The sequence below is a fragment of the Chelonia mydas genome, chromosome 26, assembly GCF_015237465.2.
Source record: "Chelonia mydas isolate rCheMyd1 chromosome 26, rCheMyd1.pri.v2, whole genome shotgun sequence".
Lineage (NCBI taxonomy): Eukaryota > Metazoa > Chordata > Testudines > Cheloniidae > Chelonia > Chelonia mydas.
In genome coordinates, this window is record NC_057859.1 from 14,448,709 (window position 1) to 14,471,532 (window position 22,824).

General features: G+C 48.8%; 1 protein-coding gene across 33 annotated transcripts in view; it reads right to left on the reverse strand.

The window, feature by feature from the left end:
- The window catches only part of KANSL3 (KAT8 regulatory NSL complex subunit 3), a 146,861-nt gene extending 124,258 nt beyond the window's left edge, over nucleotides 1-22,603 (reverse strand). For 19 of the 33 annotated variants that reach the window (XR_006287628.1, XR_005223461.2, XR_005223460.2 and 16 more), the window contains exons 1-11: nucleotides 22,472-22,600; nucleotides 20,893-21,175; nucleotides 13,123-13,293; nucleotides 10,536-10,626; nucleotides 10,034-10,219; nucleotides 6,426-6,557; nucleotides 5,560-5,676; nucleotides 4,857-4,958; nucleotides 4,668-4,739; nucleotides 2,780-2,854; nucleotides 1,541-1,698 (exon numbers count right to left, since the gene is read on the reverse strand). Coding sequence is in view for 26 of the 33 variants with exons in the window: in XM_043536547.1 (XP_043392482.1) it covers nucleotides 1,541-1,698; nucleotides 2,780-2,854; nucleotides 4,668-4,739; nucleotides 4,857-4,958; nucleotides 5,560-5,676; nucleotides 6,426-6,557; nucleotides 10,034-10,219; nucleotides 10,536-10,626; nucleotides 13,123-13,293; nucleotides 20,893-21,107 (1,319 nt within the window). In the remaining 7 variants the exon portion in view is untranslated. Of the gene's footprint in view, nucleotides 1-1,540; nucleotides 1,699-2,779; nucleotides 2,855-4,667; nucleotides 4,740-4,856; nucleotides 4,959-5,559; nucleotides 5,677-6,425; nucleotides 6,558-10,033; nucleotides 10,220-10,535; nucleotides 10,627-13,122; nucleotides 13,294-20,892; nucleotides 21,181-22,471 lie in introns of all 33 variants that reach the window. The other 14 variants (XR_006287626.1, XM_043536543.1, XM_043536544.1 and 11 more) reach the window with 3 other exon arrangements.
- Between the last annotated feature and the right edge of the window lie 221 nt (nucleotides 22,604-22,824).

Here is a 22,824-nt window from a genome sequence, read left to right on the forward strand (position 1 = left end):
CTTCACCCAGGAGAGACTGAGAAAACCCTACACCAGCCTATCCAATAGCCCAGCGGCTAAGGTGCTCTTCTGCAATGTGGGAGACCCAAGTTCAAACCCCTTCTCCCCATGGGAGAACCTGGACACTCACACCCCAGGAGGACCATAACCACTGGGTTCAAGGTTATAAGGGATCAGCTGCCCTTCCTCCCCCAGTCTGTGAATCTAGTCCTCCTTGGCTTTTATCAAAATGCCTGAAATCAAAAAAGTTGGATTGAAGCAAAACACGCAGCTTTGACATGAAAATTTTTCAACTTTTTAATTCAATGAAAATTTCCAAACAAAAAACTGGTTTTGCTTCCACCCGAAATGAATTTTTTTTTCCAATGTTTTGGATTTGCCAGTGAACCAAAAACTTCATTATTCACCCAGCTCTAATGCTAAGCACCTGGTAATCCCATTGGCTTCAAAGGGAAATGGCTCGGCAGCTCTGAAACTCAGGCCCAAAGCTTCGTCAGAAAGGCTACATGCGCCTTCTCCCTTCAAGCTGCATTTTCAATGCTGCTAGTCGCTAATTTTGCATTTCACTCCCCTCCCCAGGTTTCTGATCACTCCTATTATATGCTCCTAGTTACATGTTACTGGCATGACAGCGCCTGCATAATTTGGCCACCAGGCCTGATTCTCCTCTCACATTCATTTTATAGCAGTACAGCTCCATTGATTTCAATGGGGTTACTCAAGATTTACACCAGTGTGATTGGAGCAGGTGGTCCATGGCTTCCTGCCAGTCCCACAGCACCCTTTCTCCTGCTGACCACCTCCCAAAGGAGTGCCCTTTAGGATACTGCAATCAGCCAAAATCCACCTCCAAGAGCAGAGCCGAGAATGATTTGGAAAAGGAAAGTCTATAAAACTCAGGCTCTCTGGCCTTACACAAAGGGGATAATCGCTGCACCCAGGACTTTCAACTTGTCAGCGGAAAGGAATGCTGTCAATCGGCTGCAGTCCATCACCCCACACGCACCCATCAGCCTCGCGTGACGAATGCTCATGTTAGCAAAAGGCAAAGCCTGTCAGCCCTGGAGAACTGAGTTTGCCATTTGCCCATGGAACAGACAGAGCCTGGATGGCAGGAACAGCACAAGTTTCCCGCACACCCTGCCCTGCCCACCTGCCTCCACCTTGATCTGGAAAAGGACAGCTTTTGGCTCCAGAGGGGACAGTCCATTCTCTATGGCCAACTCAAGCTGTGACTGCTACAGTGTGTGTCACCTGTGACATGGACACGTGACCACTAGGAGCTGGGCCACGTCTTACCAACTCATTCCACACAGCTGGTTTGATGGCAATAAGTTTCTCCTCCCCCGAGCCTGGGCCTGATGTAACGTGACTACCCAGAAATAAAAGGCTCTTTATCCGGTTAGCCATCCAGTCCCCATCTAATTTCAGAATGAAGTCCTAGAATCCTCATGCATGGCCCATGGGCCTGACCAGACATCGCTCAACGCTTCTGGGAGACAGCATCCCAACACCATGGGACTATGTCACAGAGCCATACCTCAGATTGTCATCAGCTCCTCCCACCACCACCAGGCTGTTATCAGCTCGGATTTTCTCTCGGAAATCTTCCATAGCTTCAGCGTTGCACTGCAAAGAATTCTGACCAACCACAAAGAGAACTGGCGTCTTCATGTCCAGCAGGGGGTCATCCACATCCTGCAGAAGCATGGGACAATGAGCCAAGCTAAAATTGAAGGACAGAGGGGCCATTGGGCGATAGAATATGAAGGCCCGGGACCTAACAACCTTTATGGGGCAAGTTAATACATTTATACTAGAGGCACTGAGCCAGAAACTCAGCTGATCTAAATCGGTGTCATTCCACTGACTTACACCAGCTGAGACTGACCCACTATCAAGACAGCCACTCTCGCTGCATTTTCCCCCGTCACTGCAGTAGCTACCCAAATGCCATGCTAGATCGACGAACATGATGAAGTGAGCTGTAGCTCACGAAAGCTTATGCTCAAATAAATTTGTTAGTCTCTAAGGTGCCACAAGTCCTCCTTTTCTTTTTGTGAATACAGACAAACACGGCTGCTACTCTGACACCTAACATGCAAGAGTAAGTCGCAGGCCTGTACCATTCAGTCTCATGACTTCCCAGGTTATGCCCCAAAGGGGATATTCCCAGTGGGAAAATGTGGCCCTGCACAAGGCTTTGGTACAGAACTGTCCCCTGTATGGAACTCACTGCCTTCTATATGGAGGCAATACAGTGCCAGGGCCTACTCTTCTCACACAGCCCCCAAAGCTAGTCAGCTGAGTGGCACCAGGGTCCCAAGGTCACTCCTGAATCAGTCTCAGACAGGCCAGCTAACAAAGGAGCACATCAGGTCACCAGATAAGTCTGCCTAAATTGGCGTTCTTGTTGCTGGGTGCAAAGCAAGGTGAGATCAGCAACTGTTTCTGGAGTGGGGCCTAAGAGGGGCTCTAGAGATGGGTCACAGGCACACAACTCTGCTGTCACACCAAGGATGCAGTCAAACCCTTAAGTTCCTTCCCTACCAGACTGCCCCACCATAATTCACTGCCCAGAGCCCGGATTGTTGGGACATGGCTCTCCATCACCCCAAACGCTAGACGGGCTCAGACACACTTGAAAATACTTGCAGGTGAAAATCAAACTTCAGACCCTTGCTCTTCTGGCTGGACTTTAAAACAAGTTTAGAGATCCAGTGGCCTGGTTAACTAACCAATCCCGTCTTTTGAACTCTGACCACTGCTTTGCGCTTACCCCTCTGGGCCCATCCACTGTGAGCAGAGGGAATCCAAGGCACACAACTGCGGTGACGTACTCCACCACTGAGACCTAGAGAGACCAGCAAGACAGCATCATTACCCAGAGCCCGTCCAGAACAATCCCGCTCAGCGTCAACACAGTTCGCAGAGCCCTTGCTGCTGGGCTCCCGCCATCGCACACACCTGGCTTTGACAATACCTCCCTCTAGCAAAGATCTCAAACTCCTCATTTGCCTGTGCCCAGAAAGATGGAGACTGCAACACAGGACCTCAGGATGGGAGGGAAAGGAGAGAAGCCCGCTCAGGGCTGTGGCGGAGAGAGGCGACCCCTCCCCACCGGCCCCAGCACAGACCTGCCCCAGACTTGCCATGGCCGGGGGAGAGGGGCCCCTCCCTCGGCCCGGCCCAGGCCCGCCGGAGCTGCCGCAGCCTGGGAGAGGCACCTCTCCCCCTGCCCCGAGCTGCTGCGGCAAGAAGGCTGGGGGGAGTCCTCTCTCCCCACAGCAGCCACGGGGCAGCCTGCACCCCCAAACCCCTCATCCCTGGCCCCACCCCAGAGCCCACATCCCAAACCCCTCATCCCCAACCCTGATGTGGTGTCACACATCACCTCCATATTGGTGCACATAACAAAATTCATTCTGCACATGGACGTAAAAAATAAGGGAACACTGGGGCTGTGTATTGACAACAGGCAGACCACCAGTAAAGGACAGACTTTTAATCATAGAGTCACACATAATCCCAGATAACGCCAAACATCAGCTCACACGAAGCTGGGGAACCAACTAATACAAGGCTTTACTTGGTGTGATTGCCAAATAGCAAGCTTCTTTCTATCACCCTGAAGTTAGATTCTTCCTGAGCTGCCTCTCCCTCCCTACGACCTGGATCTCCAAGCAGCTTGGAACCCATCATGCCACCCTCAGGTTCCACGCTCTGGAACTGTATTAATACTTTCTTTATCAAATCTTTTGTTTTTAAAAAAATGTTCCCTTTATTTTTTTAGTTTACATTTCTAACACAGCACTGTACCGGCGTTTTTGTGTCTGGGCTGCTGCCTGATTGTGTACCTCCGGTTCCAAACGAGGTGCGTGGTTGACCGGTCAGTTCATGACTCTGAGGTTCTCCTGTACTTTACCCCACCCCCTTCTTGGTACTCTAGTGCTCATGCGGAGATTGCAAGAGGAAGGGAAAGCACAGTTATTCACTCTGGGAGGACCCTCTTCTCCTTTGCCTGTGCTCCTGGAATACAGAACCTCCCTTGAAGATACCGCGCCTGATTCCCATAGCTCACTTTTGCCTGGATGTAAGTGCAAACTGAACTCCAAGGGGCGGTACAACAGGGCAGAATCAGGCCATCTGTCTCAATGACTGCTTCATGTTCTCGAAGGAAAGTGGGTCCTTTAACTCCAATACCCTGACAGAGTGACATATCTGGACCAGTCCGATATACTCACTGGGCTGCAACCATGTATCAAACCCCTACACCGGCATCTCCAACTCCACTCTTACCCATTGCCCTAGTTTGCCTTATCCAGTTCCCCACTGGCCACATCCACCTCAACTGCCACTAATCAACTTAACTTGCTCATCACCACTTGACCATTCGGTAACACGGAGTGGTGAGGCAGGTGATCGGCCACACAAGTGCCTTTGGTCTGGTAATACAAGATCCAGGGAATATCCGGGTTCCTCGCTGTTCTATAACTAGCTTGGACACACCTTAGGGCCACACTGTTCAGTTACCACCCGTGCCCAATCCAGCATGGGGCCGAGCGCTGGGAGGGCACTTGCGAATCAGAGCCAATCCAGGTGACCTTTAGTCAAGAGGTACAGTGTAAAGTGGCCTCTGATAGGATGCAAGACAAGAAGTTACTTACGTGACAGGCCACCAAGGCTCCTGTGTTCCATCCAATCAGGATGATCGGCTTGTGGGTGAAATGGTTGTGAATCTGGCCGAGACAGAAGGAGGAGTGAGAGGAAAGGCAACAGTACAGTGCAGGCACAGTGACGGTCATGGGTGTTAGTGGCATACGTTACAGGCCCACCTAGGCTGCCCATACACTTACCTCCAGCACTTTGCCTCTGACTGCACCAATCATGTGTTCAAGACACTGCAACACTCCCACCCCGCTACCATTATTCAGCAGGTGGGTGGCAACAGGGATCACCTGGAACACAAGCCGCAAAGAGAGCACCGTATAAATCACAGCAGTTCCACTGTGGAGCAATATGTCCTGATGACCATTCGTATGGATGCTCTGACAGGGGTGAACACACAGAGTCAGGACTCAGGGGTTTTCGGTCATTCCCCTACCAACCCACCCCACCTGCTACTGGCTTTTCTCCTAGAGTGCTCATGCAGTCAATGCACAAGGAAGGCTTCGAGCAGCACTTCACCCAGGCAGAAGACAGGCTACCAGACACCAAATAACCCTTTCCCGTGACCTGTTTATACTGGAGAATCCCAGCCACGCGCTCTTCAATCCACTCAACTGGGCAATCCCTGAAGCAGAATCATGTGCTAGGACAGTAGGTCTGCTGCTATGGCCCATGGCCGCAGAGGTGTGGAGAGCCCTGCCTGGAAGACCAAGCAGTGCGGGTCTGAGGGGAGCTGCTCCAGGGGAGGACCTAGCTGTTGGGCGTTTGACAGCAGTTGCAGGATCACAGAAGCCAGCTGAACAGCAGTCACACTGCCCCTAAATGCCCCTGAAGAGCTGCTAGTACGAACGTCAGCCCCTCCTCCCTTCAAAAACATGCCGAGTTACAAACCTTTCCCAGGCAGGAGAGCTGCGACTGCCAGAACCGGTGCCGGCGAGAGGTGGGGAACATAGAACTGGAGGGTCCGGAAGACGCAATCAGGATGAGAGGAGAACCAGGCAACTTGCTCTACAAAATTCACCGCAATAGAAAGATAAGACAAGCCGCTTCCTTTCCCTGAGACCTGCCCGCTCCCCCACATCCTTGACAGGCCCAGGCATGGTCCCCAGGACAAGCCTGCGAAGCGTACCAGTCAAGCCACACCCTCCCCCCCGCTGCTCTGAGCAAAGGACTCGGACATCTGCACCAGCACAGGGCACACAGAGGAGTTTGTCAGGCTGAGCTACTGAAAAGCCGTGTGCAAGTTAAGACGGCAGATCATTTGAACCAGAGCTGCTACAAAGCCCAAACATGCACTCGAGCACCCTCTGCCACAGCTGCCGAGAACGACATGGCCAGCAGTACTTACGAGCACCAGTGATGATCTTGGAGCAACCCTTACTAAACAAACACACACAGCTAGGGATGATCGACAAAGGACAAGCCCAGCCCAGGCCTCCTAGAACAGGGGCTAAACAGCATCCCCAAGGCACAGACTGAAGGGAAAACTAGACCCCCTGCCTTGCTCATCTCAGAGAGAAAAGGCAGTATGGATTTCTCCAAGGACTGGGTCTGAAGGAGAAGAGGGCGCTTGGGCACTTTGAAGACAGGAGGTACTCGGGGTAGAGACACCATGACAGAGACCATGATGCCGAGCGTACAAGAGAGACCTGGACGGAGAAGCACAAAGAGAGGACTGGGGAGAGCGAACAGATTCGGGCACCAATCAGACACTGAGCTGAGCCCCTCCCTCCTTGCAAGCCCAGGGATGTACTCACAGGTTTATTATGTGACAAGACACCCACAGCTGGGTCCCATGGTCTCTTCAGGAGGAGGGAGAGAGCCTCAGCCCCTGCTGCCCCTGTCTTTGTGGTGGACGAGAGCAGCATCCTGTCAATCAGGGTGGGGATCTGAAACCAAAGGCCAGACCATGGCTGAAGAAACTAATTAACCACACACCTGATATCCTATGGGATCTTTCTTCAGAACTGATTTCACTGGGCACTTCAATGTCTATACCAGAGCATGGGAAATTCGGTTAGCTTTTCCCCAGCAACGGGAGAATGCACACCTGGCACTCCCCTGCCACACACACTATGGGGTACGAGTCCAGGGGCTAGTACTTGGGTTTTGCACTGCTGTGGAGGAGACCCAGAGCAGCACAGCTGGGAGTGCCCAGGCCACAGCTCAGGAGGAGCTGTCTTCAGACACAGGTCCAGCCAAGTTGCCCTTTGGGGAATATTTGCTCGCAGACCATTACTGATGGACTACAGACTTTGCATTTTCGCACATCAAGGAACTTGCTGACTCAGGGCACCGGAATTTAGTTGGAGAAAATGAGACCTTTAGAGCACAGAAATTGACCAGTAAATGTTCCCTCCTCAGGGCACTAGGTAAGGACAACACATCAGTGAACAGGTGTCACTACCGATTCCAATATCTTTTGTTAGAAGAGACTCATTCCGCAGATACTGCATGAGCACCAAGAAGTGTCAACCCACCAGAAGGGAGAGTCTGTATTTGATATATCTGCACGCTCTTGTCTCAACGTGCAACCTTCACCCCCACACAGCTCCACTGGCTCTCTTTCATTGCAGGATCCAGTTAAATAAATGATCTCTTTGTGGTTAAAACCCTGCATGCACTTCTCCAGCCTCCAGACCAGACCTTGGCCGATTTCTGCCCTCTCTGCTCCCTCCACTCAACTAGCACTGAGCTCTCCTTTAATCCCTTCACAGCACTGCATCGCCGCTGCCACGAAAGCCTTCTCCTTTGCGCCTCCTGCCATCCGGTGGAACAATCTCCCTCTACTTCACAGACTCTCCGTTTTAGCGAGGGCTGTCGATTAATCGCAGTTAACCCAAGCAATTAACGCAAAACAAATTAATTAGCTTAAAAAAATCAGTCATCATTAATCACAGTTTTATTCGCACTGAAACACTAATAGAATACCAATTGAAATTTATTACAACTATCTTGGGTGTTTTTCTGTATTTTCAAGTATATTGATTTCAGTTACAACACAATGCAAAGTGCTCACTTTATATTTTGTTTGATTAAAAATATTTGCACTGTAAAAACGGTAAGAAAAATAGTAGTGTTCGGTTCACCCCATACAAGTACTGTAGTGCAATCTCTATCGTGAAAATGCAACTTGCACATGTAGAAATTTTTTTTTAACATAACTGTTCTCAAAAATAAAACAATGTAAAACTCTAGAGCCTACAAGTCCACTCAGTCCTACTTATTCAGCCAATCGCTAAGACAAACGACTTTGTTTACATTTTCAGGAGATAATGCTTCCTGCTTCTTATTTACATCACCTGAAAGTGAGAACAGGTGTTTGTATGGCACTGTTGTAGCTGGGGTTGCAAGGTATTTACGTGCCAGATATGCTAACCCGGGGTTCTCAAACTTCATTGCACTGCGACCCCCTTCTGACAACAAAAATTACTACACGACTCCAGGAGGGGGGGGGGGATTGAAACCTGAGCCCGCCCGAGCCCCATCGCCTCGGGTGGGGGGCCAAAGCCTGAATACCGGGGAGGCCAAAGCCCAAGGGCTTCAGCCCCAGGCAGGGGGCCTATAACCTGAGCCCTGTTGCCAGAGCTGAAGCCCTTGGGCTTCGGCTCCAGGACTCAGTAAGTCTAAGCCAGCCCTGTTGACCCCATTAAAAAGGGGTCACAACCCACTCTGGGGTCCTGACCCAGTTTGAGAACCGCTGTGCTAAGCATTTGTATGCCCCTTCATGCTTCGACTTGTAGATTGCACCATCTTTTTTACAGTGCAAATATTTGTAATAAAAAATAATAATTAGGGCTGCCAATCAATTGCAGTTAACGCCTACGATTAACTCAAAACAAATTAACGCTTTTTTTTTTTTTTTTTTAACAAATGTTAACTGCACACCAGGGCCATCCTCGGGGGGGGCACCAGTGCATGCCTCGGGGCACGGGTGCCCCCCTACTGCCACCCTGCTCCATTGCTCCCCCAACACACACACACACTTCCCCCACAACACCAAAAATATTTCAATAAGTGATATTCTATTATTGCTTATCAATGCGATTAAAACTGCGATTAATCGCAACTGTGTTTTTAAACTGTTTGACGGCCCTAATCTTAGCTGATCTCTCTGCTGTAAATGTCTTTTTCAAACCTGCTCATCCTTCTGCACCTCTAATATTTATTGTATTTAACCATTTGGGGAGTTAGTTTGTATGACGGATGCTATGCAAAAGTACAGCTGTATTGTACCAATTCACCCTGCCTTCATGGGATGGAATCATGGGATTCAGCACTTGTACTGAAAGTGCTTATCCAAACAAATAAAACACACAATTCTACTCGAATTGAGAGAAAAAGATCAATTAATGAAGTTTTAGTAAAACACAACATTCCTGTAGCACCTTTCCTCAAAGTCTTCTCTGTTTGCCGAGAACATTTAACCGTGGCACGTGCCTCTTGCATACAAAGCATAAAAGAAGGTACTGAATACTATTGCTACTAACACGATCACCCCCACCTTGCTCTGATCTCATGATTTTCAATCCATAGATCTCAAGCACTTTTCAAACTAGCTCAGTATCATTACTCCCATTTTATGTATGGGGAAACTGAGGCACAGAGGTGTGAGGAGACTTGGCCAAGGATATCCAACAGACCAGTGGCAGAGCAAGGAAAACAGCCCAAGTCCCCTTGTTCCTAGCACAGCACCTCCTAAGTCCCCTGTATTTCTCTGAATCACTTCCATAAAAGTTTAGAAACTCATATGTTACTATAACTCTCATCCCAGGAGCTCCAGGGGCTTTACAAACTTAATTGTTTGTCAATTGTTTACAACCTGCCTGTAAAGTATTAGTCCTCTTTTACAAAAATCTATCTATCTACGATAACCGAGCACCCCTCATGCTATGCTGTATTTATTCTCCCAGCCCCTTCTGTGGCAGGGCAGAGCTGCTATCCTCATTGTACAGAGGGGAACTGAGGCACACAGAAAATAAGGGATTTGCCTGGGTTACACAGGAAGCCTGTGGCAGAGCGAAGAGCTGACCCAGCCTCTCCCAAGTCCCAGGCTAGTAGCCTCTCCTTTCCTCACTCTCCTGATAGGGCAACCAAGGCAGAAAGAGGTGAAGCGACATGCTGAAGATCACCCAGTACCACCACAGAAAAACTAGGAGTCCTCCCTCCTAATCCTCAAGGCAAAAGCTCCCCAAGATAGCGCAGTGGGGAAAAGGGAGGGAGAACGGGGCAAAGAAGCTACTTTTCCCCCAGTCACCCAGAAAGGATATCAATGTCCCCTCAGCTTCCCCCGAACAAACCGTTTAAAGAGAAAGTGGTATTAAGTGAAAGCAAAGTACATTCCAGAACTCATTGTGTTTATCACCTTTCCCTTAAGTGTCTGCAGAGCATCCAGGTAAGCAGCCAACATAGGTAAACTGAGCGTCTCCACCAGTGTGGTGTGAAGCCACTGGATCAGCTTGGTGTCCCAGTTCACACTGGCCAGAGCTTGGCGGACCCGCCGGGCGCACTTGTCCACTGCTATCCTCCTCAGCACTGGCTCATTGCAAGCCTAAAAACAAGGGGAGCAGACCACATGGGCGTAAGGAAAGTGAGTGTGCCAGGACCATACAGAATCCACCAGGGCAAAATTCGCTGCTACAGCCTCTGTTCCTCTGGCGAGTGAGCATGGGCCAATCCTTCTCCCACTGAAGACCACATTCTAATCCATACCAGAGCCATAAACATGCTCACGGTGGAGGTTACAAGAGCTGAGGATCCAAACTGTCCTACGTTTCATGGCCGCTGCCAGGAAGGATTGGGTGCATAAGGAGGCAATGCAGCTGCTGCAGCTTGAAGGAGAGGGGATGGGGGAAGAAAGATCTTACCCCTTCATTGGCCAAGCGGGCCAGCCTGTCAGATTGCAGGGCTTTAAGGATTTTATTAAATAGCTTGTTCTGGGCCATCGTCCAACCCGACCTGAAAGGAAATCCAAGAGGGTAGTTTAGATAGGATATAAAGAGTTTAGCTCCACATTACGTTTTTTCACTCCTAACTCTTAAAACGAAGCAGTAAGGGTGCAGGTAGGTAAGACCGTGCAGCTGATCTATCAGCTTTTAGCACCCAGGAGTTAATGGCTCCCACTCCTGCGCTCGGATCCCATGCCTCACGATCAATAATTATTGTCTCTACACTGTCTTATGGCTTTGGCTACATATATGATCTGGGCAATGCAGACTGAGAAAATACCATCCATCTTACATGAAAGCTACCCATGCATCTATCATCAGAGGATGTCCAGATAGTCACGCTCAAGTCTCGGGGATGATCAGGAGCTGGAAGTGCCACCTTTGTCTTTACAGGCAGATTTCCCTCGGTTTGCAATGAGGATCTCACTCATGACCTCAGCGCTGTGTGGATTTTTCTGTGACTCTGGTAGATTAGTTTACATTTGAATTTTGTTTCTAAAATTTAAGATTATAATGAATATAAAGTTCACCCAGCAAGTCAGTGGTAAGCCAGGAACAGGCTAGGGCTATGTCTACACTACACAGCCTACGTCAGCATAGCCCCAAGGGCATACACAGCACACACCAACAGAAAGAGGTTTTCTGCTGGCCCAGGAACACCACCTCCCCAAATGACGTTAGCGATGGTAACAGAAGCCCTCTGTCATTGGCATAGCTGCATTTCCACTGGGGTTTTGTCGGCACAGCTGTGTCACTAGTGAGTTTGTTTTTTCACACCCCTAACCAACACAGACCTGGGACTCAGAAGACCTGAATTCAATTCTCAGCTCTGTCACAGATTTCCTGTGTGATCTTGGCCAACACACATGCGGTGCCTCAGCTCCTCGTTGCTCCTCTGTCTCACAAGAGGCACTCAGACATTACACAACCGGGGACAAAAGCCCACAGATAGATGGGTGACCTGCATTCTAGACGATTTCTAACCCCATTCCTTAGACAAAAAATCACCTTTCCTTCCTAATAAACAAAGCACTCAGGCAGAAAAAGCATTTTCAAACAATGTTTTAAGAAGAAACACAGTTACTAGCTCCAGGCTTCAATCCAAATTACACATGCAGATGCAAAACTGATGTACAGTATCTTACACAGAACAGAAGAGTGTCTGCTTCAGACTACAGACAGTCTTCATAAGTTCTGAAGAGAAAGGCCTCTGTAAAGGAGACTGATGGCTAGCACATATAGAGAGGCAACTGAAAGCTCTTCCTAGGAATATTTTGCTTGATTGAAGACTGACTGAGGAAAAAAGGGAAGGGAGCTTGGACCAATGTGAACTCTCATGCAAGTGAAAAACAGGCAGCATCTGATCCAGTTGTACTTGTGTGCAAAATTCAGGGCAAACATGATACATTACATTTAGAAAGCCACAAGAATTAGCAGGGCTCATAGTGGGGGAAAAGGACAGAAAATCCATTTATTTAGACTGGTAACTAAAGCCCCAGGAAGTGGCTAGACTATGAGCAACTGCAGCCTATCTTCAGATGTTGACTTCAGAGGCTCATATGTCATTGTAAAATTAACAGCTGGATAACACATTCCTTTGAATACCTGTGCAATGAAATAAGTGAAAGTTCCACAGTTTATAAAGGAACTAAAGTCTCAAATTACTGGGAATTCTGGGAAATATATTTCTAGAAATCTGAACATAAGAAGAATACTAAAGAAAAAATAAAGCCCAGAAGGATGTGAAAAGTCACCTAAAGTGGAACAGTGCATGTCTAGACACATTAAAACAAATAAAAAAACCAAACCAAGGTCCTCATCCTGCAAAACACTCACTGCCAAACACTGCATACACACAATCCCAATGCAAAAACGAGAAAAGGCCTGCTGTCCAATGCACATTACAGAATAAACTAACCCTAGGTCTGTGATCTACCCATTTTGTATCGCACAAGACAACATTACAGATCAGTCATTGGTTTTACTTGAGAATGCAAGTCAGTTTAATGTCGGCAAATTAATAACGCTTTGTCCTTTTATAGCTTTTTTTGCATCAGGACTTCAAAACATTCTACAAACATTAATTCTCCCAGGCAAACACAGAACCCAGAGACAGCATGGACCATGACCATGGACAGAGTCAGGAGACTCTTCCTAGCTCTGCCACTGACCTGCTATGGGAACCTGGGCAAGTCATTTCACCTCTGCCTCAGTTTCCCCTCCCACCCTTTGTATTGACTGCAGACTCCTTGGGGTAGGGACCCTTTCTTATCCGTATGCACAGCGCCTGGCACTATGAAGTCCCAATCTCGGCTCAGGCTCTCTATGCTAGCATAATACAACCAACAAGAGGATTCCTGAATCCCAATCTTCCGCTGGGACCACTAGATCGCTGTCTCTACGTACTACCATTTCCAAGTTGCTTATTTTGTTCCTCTTCCCAGCTAACAGCCTCTCGGTAAGCACTGCCGCACAGAAACCCCCCACAGCATCCCAGCCACGCTACCTGTTCATGTGTTCCTCCCAGTCATCGGGCGGAGGAGGGGCATCGGCATCTGTACGGGCAAAGATGACGTGGCGCTCACACTCGTTCATCACACTGCGCGCTTTCTGGTTGTCGTACAGGGGGACAGGCGTGGGTGTGACAGTCTCCACGTCGATGGGGACATCCACCTCACTGAAAGGAGAGCTGGGATTTCAGAGAACAGGACCCTGCCATATCACAGCAGCCTCAGAGCAGCTGGTTTCTCAACACAAAACAGGAACTGGAAACACACTGCAGCGGGTTACAGGTACCTGCCTAGCGAGATGGAACCGAGACAGCACACCTGTGCCCATCTGTCTGAAAGAACAAGGCTCCTTCAAGCTTATTTCATCCTCAGATATCGGACCATGACTGAGAGACAGCCTTTGAAGCTGCTGTCACTGGAGCAGAAGGTGGAATCGCGCTGTTTTTCATTGTATTTGTAACAGTGTTCTGCACCACTCTGTCTTGGGGCCAGGCTATGCTACAGAATCATAGAATATCAGGGTTGGAAGGGACCTCAGTAGGCCATCTAGTCCGACCCCCTGCTCAAAGCAGGACCAGTCCCCAATTTTTGCCCCAGATCCCTAAATGGCCCCCTCAAGGATTGAACTCACAACCCTGGGTTTAGCAGGCCAATGCTCAAACCACTGAGCTATCCTGGTAATACTATGAAATGTCATCTAACAACATGCTTGTCTCCTGACAAGGTTACTTGCAGCCTGTAGTGCTGATGAGCCCTGAATCAGGTTTTAACCACGTCTCCCAACCTACTCCAGTCATAGGCACAGATCCTGTAGCACACACCTGTGCGTCTGCATGATGTTCCAGTGAACTCAGCGGGACGCCATACACGCAGTGGTCCATGCTTGGAGATTTCCTAGCCCCACTGGGGCCTTCAATGGCCCGAGGTGGTAGCAGTTTGGTAACATGGGTCAAATACAGTTTAAGAACATAAGTACTGGTATACTGGATCAGACCAAAGGTCCACCTAATCCAATATCCTCTCTTCCGATGGCAGCCAGTGCCAAATGGTTCAAAGGGAACGAACGGAACAGGGCAATTTATCGAAGGATCCATCCCCTGTCATCCATTCCCAGCTTCTGGCAGTCAGGAGTTTAGGGACACCCAGAGCATAGGATTGCATCCCTGACTATCTTGGCTAATAGTCATTAATGGACCTAACCTTCACAAACTAATCTAATTCTGATCATGAGCTAATTCAGTTCAAACTGAATGGAAGGATTAACAAAAATAAATCTGCAACTAGGGTTTTTGATTTCAAAAGGGCTGACTTTCAAAAATTAAGGGAATTAGTTAGGGAAGTGGATTGGACTGAAGAATTTATGGGTTTAAAGGTAGAGGAGGCCTGGGATTATTTTAAATTAAAGCTGCAGAAGCTATCGGAAGCCTGCATCCCAAGAAAGGGGAAAAAATTCATAGGCAGGAGTTGTAGACCAAGCTGGATGAGCAAGCATCTTAGAGAGGTAATTAAGAAAAAGCAGAAAGCATATAGGGAGTGGAAGAAGGGAGGGATCAGTAAGGCAAGCTACCTTATTGAGGTCAGAATATGTAGGGATAAAGTGAGACAGGCTAAAAGTCAAGTAGAGTTGGACCTTGCAAAGGGAATTAAAACCAATAGTAAAAGGTTCTATAGTCATATAAATAGGAAGAAAACAAAGAAAGAGGAAGTGGGACCGCTAAAAACTGAGGATGGAGTGGAGGTCAAGGATAATCTAGGCATGGCCCAATATCTAAACAAATACTTTGCCTCAGTCTTTAATAAGACTAAAGAGGATCTTAGGGATAATGGTAGCATGATAAATGGGAATGAGGATATGGAGGTAGACATCACCATATCTGAGGTAGAAGCGAAACTCAAACAGCTTAATGGGACTAAATCGGGGGGCCCAGATAATCTTCATCCAAGAATATTAAAAGAATTGGCACAAGAAATTGCAAGCCCGTTAGCAAGAATTTTTAAGGAATCTGTAAACTCAGGGGTTGTACCGTATGATTGGAGAATTGCTAACATAGTTCCTATTTTTAAGAAAGGGAAAAAAAGTGATCCAAGTAATTATAGGCCTGTTAGTTTGACATCTGTAGTATGCAAGGTCTTGGAAAAAATTTTGAAGGAGAAGGTAGTTAAGGACATTGAAGTCAATGGTAAATGGGACAAAATACAACATGGTTTTACAAAAGGTAGATCGTGCCAAACCAACCTGATCTCCTTCTTTGAGAAAGTAACAGATTTTTTAGATAAAGGAAACGCAGTGGATCTAATTTACTTAGATTTTAGTAAGGCGTTTGATACGGTGCCACATGGGGAATTATTAGTTAAATTGGATAAGATGGGCATCAATAGGAAAATTGAAAGGTGGATAGGGAATTGGTTAAAGGGGAGACTACAACGGGTCCTACTGAAAGGTGAACTGTCAAGTTGGAGGGAGGTTACCAGTGGAGTTCCTCAGGGATCGGTTTTGGGACCAATCTTATTTAATCTTTTTATTACTGACCTGGGCACAAAAAGTGGGAGTGTGCTAATAAAGTTTGCAGATGATACAAAGCTGGGAGGTATTGCTAATTTAGAGAAGGACAGGGATACCCTACAGGAGGATCTGGATGACCTTGTAAACTGGAGTAATAGGAATAGGATGAAATTTAATAGTGAGAAGTGTAAGGTCATGCATTTAGGGATTAATAACAAGAATTTTAGTTATAAGCTAGGGACGCATCAACTAGAAGTAACGGAGGAGGAAAAGGACCTTGGAGTATTGGTTGATCATAGGATGACTATGAGCTGCCAATGTGATATGGCTGTGAAAAAAGCTAATGTCGTCTTGGGATGCATCAGGAGAGGTATTTCCAGTAGGGATAAGAAGGTCTTAGTACCGTTATATAAGGCACTGGTGAGACCTCACCTGGAGTACTGTGTGCAGTTCTGGTCTCCCATGTTTAAGAAGGATGAATTCAAACTGGAACAGGTACAGAGAAGGGCTACTAGGATGATCCGAGGAATGGAAAACTTGTCTTATGAAAGGAGACTCAGGGAGCTTGGCTTGTTTAGCCTAACTAAAAGAAGGTTGAGGGGAGATATGATTGCTCTCTATAAATATATCAGAGGGATAAATACCAGAGAGGGAGAGGAATTATTTAAACTCAGTACCAATGTGGACACAAGAACAAATGGATATAAACTGGCCACTAGGAAATTTAGATTAGAAATTAGACGAAGGTTTCTAACCATCAGAGGAGTGAAGTTTTGGAATAGCCTTCCGAGGGAAGTAGTGGGGGCAAAAGATCTATCTTGCTTTAAGATTAAACTCTTAAAAGATTAAATGGAGGAGATGGTATGATGGGATAACATGGCTTTGGTAATTAAATATTCATGGTAAATAGGCCCAATGGCCTGTGATGGGTTTTAGATGGGGTAAGATCCAAGTTACCCGGGAAAGAATTTTCTGTAGTATCTGGCTGATGAATCTTGCCCATATGCTCAGGGTTTAGCTGATCGCCATATTTGGGGTCGGGAAGGAATTTTCCTCCAGGGCAGATTGGAAGGCCCTGGAGGTTTTTCGCCTTCCTCTGTAGCATGGGGCACAGGTCACTTGCTGGAGGATTCTCTGCTCCTTGAGGTCTTTAAACTACAATTTGAGGACTTCAATAGCACAGATATAGGTGTGAGGTTTTTTTGTAGGAGTGGTGGGTGAAATTCTGTGGCCTGCGTTGTGCAGGAGGTCAGACTAGATGATCATAATGGTCCCTTCTGACCTAAATATCTATGAATCTATGAATTCTTTTTCGGATTCAGATACATTTTTGGCTTTCACAGAATCCCCTGGCAATGAGTTCCGCAGGTGAACTGTGCGTTGTGTGAAGAAGTACTTCCTTTCGTTTGTTTTAAACCTCGTCTATTGATTTCATTAGATGACCTCTAGTTTTTGTGTTACGAGAAAGTATAAACACTTCTCTATTCACTTTCTCCACACATTTCATGATTTTATAGACCTCTATTGTATCCCCTCCCCCCTTTGTCATCTCTTTTCTAAGATGAACCATCCCAGTCTTTTGAATCTCTCCTCATATGGAAGCTGTTCCATACCCCTAATCATTTTTGTTCCCCTTTTCTGTACTTTTGCCAATACTAATCTATCTTCTTTGAGATGGGGCAACCAGAACTCCACCCAGTATTCAAGGTGTGGACGTACAATGGATTTCTCTAGTGGCATGATATTTTCTGTCTTATTATCTCTACCTTTCCTAATGGTTCCAAACATTGTTAGCTTTTTTGACTGCCGACGCACATTGACTGGATGGTTTCAGAGAACTATCCACAATGACCCCAAGATCTCTCTCGAGTGGTACAGCTAATTTAGACCCCATCATTTTGTAGATATAGTTGGGATTATTTTTTTAGTGTGCATTATTTTGCCCTTATCAACACTGCATTTCATCTGCCATTTTGTAGCTCAGTCACCAAGTTTTGTGAGATCCCTTTGTAATTCTTCACAGTCAGTTTTGGACTTAACGATATTGGATCATTTTGTATTGTCTGCAATCTTTGCCACATCACTGTTTAACCCTTTTTTCCGATCATTTATGAATATGCTGCACAGCACTTGTCCCAGTACAGATCCTTGGGGGACGCTGCTATTTACCACTCTCCATTGTGAAGAGTGACCATTTAGTCCTACTCTTTGTTTTCCTATCTTTTAGCCAGTTACTGATCCAGAAAAGGACCTTCCCTTTTACCCCTTGACTGCTTACTTTGCTTAAGAGCCTTTGGTGTGGGACCCTGCTAACAGCTTTCTGAAAATTCAAGTATACCATATCAGGTGAATCACCCTTGTCCGTATGCCTGCTGACCCCCACATAATATTCAAAGATCGGTGATGCATGATCTCCCTTTTCAAAAGCCGTGTTGACTTTTCCCCAACATACTGTTTCATGAACATGTCTGATAACTCTGTTCTTTACTAAAGTTTCAACCAGTTTGCCTGCTGTTGAAGTTAGACTTTCCGGCCTGTAACTGCCAGGATTGTGTCTGGGGCCTCTTTTAATAATCGGGATTACATTAGCTGTCCTCCAGTCATCTGGTACAGAGGCTGATTTAAGCATGAAGTTACATTCAAAAAATAGTTCTGCAATTTCATATCTGAGTACCTTCAGAATTCTTGGGTGAATAGCACCTGGTCCTGGTGACTTCTTACTATTTAATTCATCAGTTTGTTCTACTGACAGCTCAATCTGGAACAGTTCCTCAAATTTGTCACCTAAAAAGAATGGCTCCAGTGTGGGAATCTCCCTCATATCCTCTGCAGTGAAGACCGATGCAAAGAATTCATTTAATGTGTCTGCAATGCCCTTGTCTTTCTTGAGTGCTCCTTTAGCACAGGGGTGGGTAAACTTTTTGGCCCGAGGGCCACATTGGAGTTGCAAAACTGTACGGAGGGCCGGGTAGGGAAGGCTGTGCCTCCCCAAACAGCCTGGCCCCCACCCCCTATCCGCCCCTGACTGCCCCCAACCCATCCAACCCCCCCCCACCTCCTTGTCCCCTGACCGCCCCCTCCCAGCATCCCCTGCTCCTAAACGCCCCCCCCAGGACCCCACCCCCATCCAACCTCCCCACTCCCTGAAAAGTCAAAATCTTGAAAATTTACATGACTTGAAAATGCAAAAAAGTTTCAGCTCAAGTCAATTGAAACATTTAATTTCAGTATCTGGAGAAAAAGTAGAGAGGTAATTTCACTTCAATTTGGCACTGGTGCGACCACTGCTGGAATACTTTGACAAGTTCTGCCACCCACAATTCAAGAAGGGTGTTGATAAATTGGAGAGGGCTCAGAGAAGCGTCATGAGAATGATTAAAGGATTAGAAAACCTGCCTTACAGTGAGACATCAAGGAGCTCATCCTGTTTTGTATAACAAAGAGAAGATTAAAGGGTGACTTAATTACAGTCTATAACGGGTTCTCAAACTGGGGGTCATGACCTCTCAGGGGGTCACAAGGTTATTACGTGGGGGTTGTGAGCTGTCAGCCTCCACCCCCAAACCCCGCTTCACCTCCACCATTTATAACAGTATTAAATATAAAAAATGTGTTTTTAATTTATAGGGGGTGGGGGGGTCGCACTCAGAGACTTGCTGTGCGAAAGGGGTCACCAGTACAAAAATTTGAGAATCACTGGTCTACAAGTACCTACATAGGGAACAAATATGTGATAATGGATTCATCAGTGTAGCACAGTTGTTTTCAACCTGTGGTCCACGGACCCCTGACGGGCCGCAGAATATGTTTAAGGGGTCTGCAAAAGGTTGTTACCACTGAACTGTTTTCAACCTGTGGTCCACAGACACCTGGGGGCCCGCAGACTATGTCTAAGATTTCCAAATGGGTCCACATCTTCATTCAAAATTTTTTAGGGGCCCACAAATGAAAAAAGATTGAAAATCACTGATCTAGCAGAGAAAGGTCCAACACAATCCGATGGCTAGAAGCTGAAACTAGACAATTTTGGACTGAAAATAAGACATTATTCACAAACACACACACAAAAATGAGAGTAACTGACCACAGAACAATTTGCCAATGATCGTGGTGGATTCTCCACCACCAACCATATTAAAATCAAGATTGGATGTTTTTCTAAAATATCAGCTCCAGGAATTACTTTGAGAAAGTTCTCTGTCCTCTGTTATACAGAAGGTTAAACCAGATGACCGTAATGATCTGTCTGGCCTCAGAATATATGCATAATTTTGAACTGTTTCATTTCTATTTCAACCTTTTTAGTTTTTTTAGTTTGTTTTTTTACTGAATTAAATTCCAAAGTGACTTTTTGTTTTGAACTGAAAAACTGAATATTTCATTTTTTAAAAAAGTCAAAAGGGAACATGCTGATCATTCCAAAACATTTTTTTCAAACATTTTTCAAAAGGGGAAATTCAACTGCAACAGCTTCAGTTTAGAAAAATCAGCATTTTCTGACAAACATTTAATTGAAAACCTCCCACCCAGCTCAGTTAGCATGTGTTAATGTCTTAAAAAATCTACACTAGACAGCACAGGTTGCCCTCTAGGGGAGACCTTCTACAGCTAACATGTTCAAATACAAATTGTCCTGTCTAGACAATTGTCAGATGAAATTCAGTGTTGATAAATGCAAAGTAATGCACATTGGAAAGCATAATCCCAACTCTACGTACCAAATGATGGGGTCTAAATTAGCTCTTACGACTCAAGAAAGAGATCTTGGAATAATGTGAAGTGGCAGTCAAAAAAGCGAACAGACTGTTGGGAATCTTTAAGAAAGGGATAGATAATAAAACAGAAAATGTCATATTGCCTCTATATAAATCCATGCTACACCCACATCTGGAATACTGCACGTAGATCTGGTCGGGCAGGGATGGTGTCCCTAGCCTCTGTTTGCCAGAAGCTGGGAATGGGCGACAGGGGATGGATCACTTGATGATTCCCTGTTCTGTTCGTTCCCTCTGGGGCACATGGCACTGGCCACTGTTGGAAGACAGGATACTGGGCTAGATGGACCTTTGGTTTAACCCAGTCTGGCCATTCTTATGTTCTTAGACTGGGGTTTCAACATGTGTTACCTAATGTGATAAAAAGCACCTTGTAAACAGACACAGAAAGCAACGAGTGAACCATCAGAGCACAGGAAAGGAATATACAAGGTACGCGTGAACCCAAAGCCAATCAACTCAGTAGCACCAGAAAAGGCTATGCTCACATGGTGCTGTCTTGGTGCCTCCTGGGAGTGACAAAGAGCATCCGAGTAGGCCGGGCACTGCTAGCATCGGGGTGGGCACTCCATGGCTTGGCATAGCTGTGGTCCAAGAATACCAGGTCCAGCTCTCTCTCATGGACAGAGAGCTGGAAGAGCAACGAGGTTCCCATCCTCCTGGCTGAAGTCTGGAAGTCCCGCTCGCTGCCTCGGTACGACATGTCTTCTGGGGCGCCCCCGCTTCTAGCGCCAATGTAAATGCTTCTTACGGCTCCTCATCCTGTCCACCCTGCGCTGGGGCAACATGGGAGAAGGAGGTAAACACACTGTGGGGAAATGGCCCTTGCTGTATTGCCCCGTCCCCAACACAGATGACAAGGCAGAGCCCAGGCAGAGCAGCCTCCCCCCACCAGACCCCGGGAGACAGACACCTCTGTGGCACGTTACGGCATCCAGCTCCAGCCCCATAACACCCCCAGCCAAACAACCCAGTGCCCTCTGCCCTTCAGATTCCCGCTGGCAGAGCATCCGGCACCGCCCCCTCCCAAATCCCCCTTAATGCCCCCCACAGCCTGACCTCCTGCTGCAACACCCACCCAGCCAGCCAGCCTCCCTGGGGGCTGGGCGGGGAACTGGGGGTCGCGGGGGGGCAATGGCAGGTAACGGGGGGAACTAGGTGGGGCGCTGGGGGCACTGGGGCAGGGTGGGGGCAGGGGGGCAGTGGGAGGTCTGGGGGGCAGGGCGGAGAGCTGGGGGGCGCGGGGGTGCAATGGCGGGTAGTGGGGCGAACTAGGTGGGGCGCTGGGGGCAGGGCGGGGAAGGGGAGCAGTGAGGGGGCGTAGTGGGGGCAGTGGGGGGAACTAGGTGGGGCGGGGCGCTAGGGCGGAGGGTGCAGGCGGCAGGGTGCGGAGCTGGGGGGAACTAGGTGGGGGCTGGGGGGCAGTGGGGGGTGCGGGGGGGCAGGGCAGGGAGCTGGGGGTAGTGGGGGGCAATGGCGGGTAGCGGGGGGGACTAGGTGGGGCGCTGGGGGCACTGGGGCGCAGGGTGGGGGCGGGGGGGGGCAGTGGGAGGTCTGGGGGGCAGGGCAGAGAGCTGGGGGGCGCGGGGGTGCAATGGCGGGTAGTGGGGCAAACTAGGTGGGGCGCTGGGGGCAGGGCGGGGAAGGGGAGCAGTGAGGGGGCGTAGTGGGGGCAGTGGGGGGAACTAGGTGGGGCGGAGCGCTCGGGGGCAGGGCGGGGAGCTGGGGGCGTGGGGGGGCAATGGCAGGTAGCGGGGGGGACTAGGTGGGGGCGGGGCGCTGGGGGCAGTGGGGGGCAATGGGGGGCGCGGGGGGGCGGGGCGCTGGGGACGGGGGGCAGTGGGAAGTCTGGGGGGCAGGGCGGGGAGCTGGGGGGGCAATGGCGGGTAGCGGGGGGACTAGGCGGGGCACTGGGGGGCAATGGGGGCGGGGCGCTGGGGACGGGGGGGCAGTGGGAAGTCTGGGGGGCAGGGCGGGGAGCTGGGGGCGCGGGGGGCAATGGCGGGTAGCGGGGGGGGACTAGGTGGGGGGGCAGTGGGGGGCGCGGGGGGGCGGGGCGGGACTCACCGCGCGGGGCGGATCCGCGCCTCTGGCGCTCGGCGTTTGCACTAGGCCTCGCCGCAGCCCCGGCCGCCCCGGCGCACTGCGCATGCTCCGCTCCGCTCCCACAAGACCCGGCTGCCGGGATTCCGGAGCGGAGCCGGCGGCGCTGAGACAACCCGGCGGGTGGCCCCCGACCCGCCCGGAGCGGAGCTGGCCGGCTCGCCGCCAGGCACGGCGGGGGGGCCCGGGGGCAGCGCTCGGGGAGCCGCGGGCGGGGGCAGCAGGCCGGAGACACCCGCGCCGGGGTGGCCCCCCCGAGCCATGGCGCCCATTGCCCAGATACAGGGCCCCCCCATGGCGCCCATTGCCCAGACACA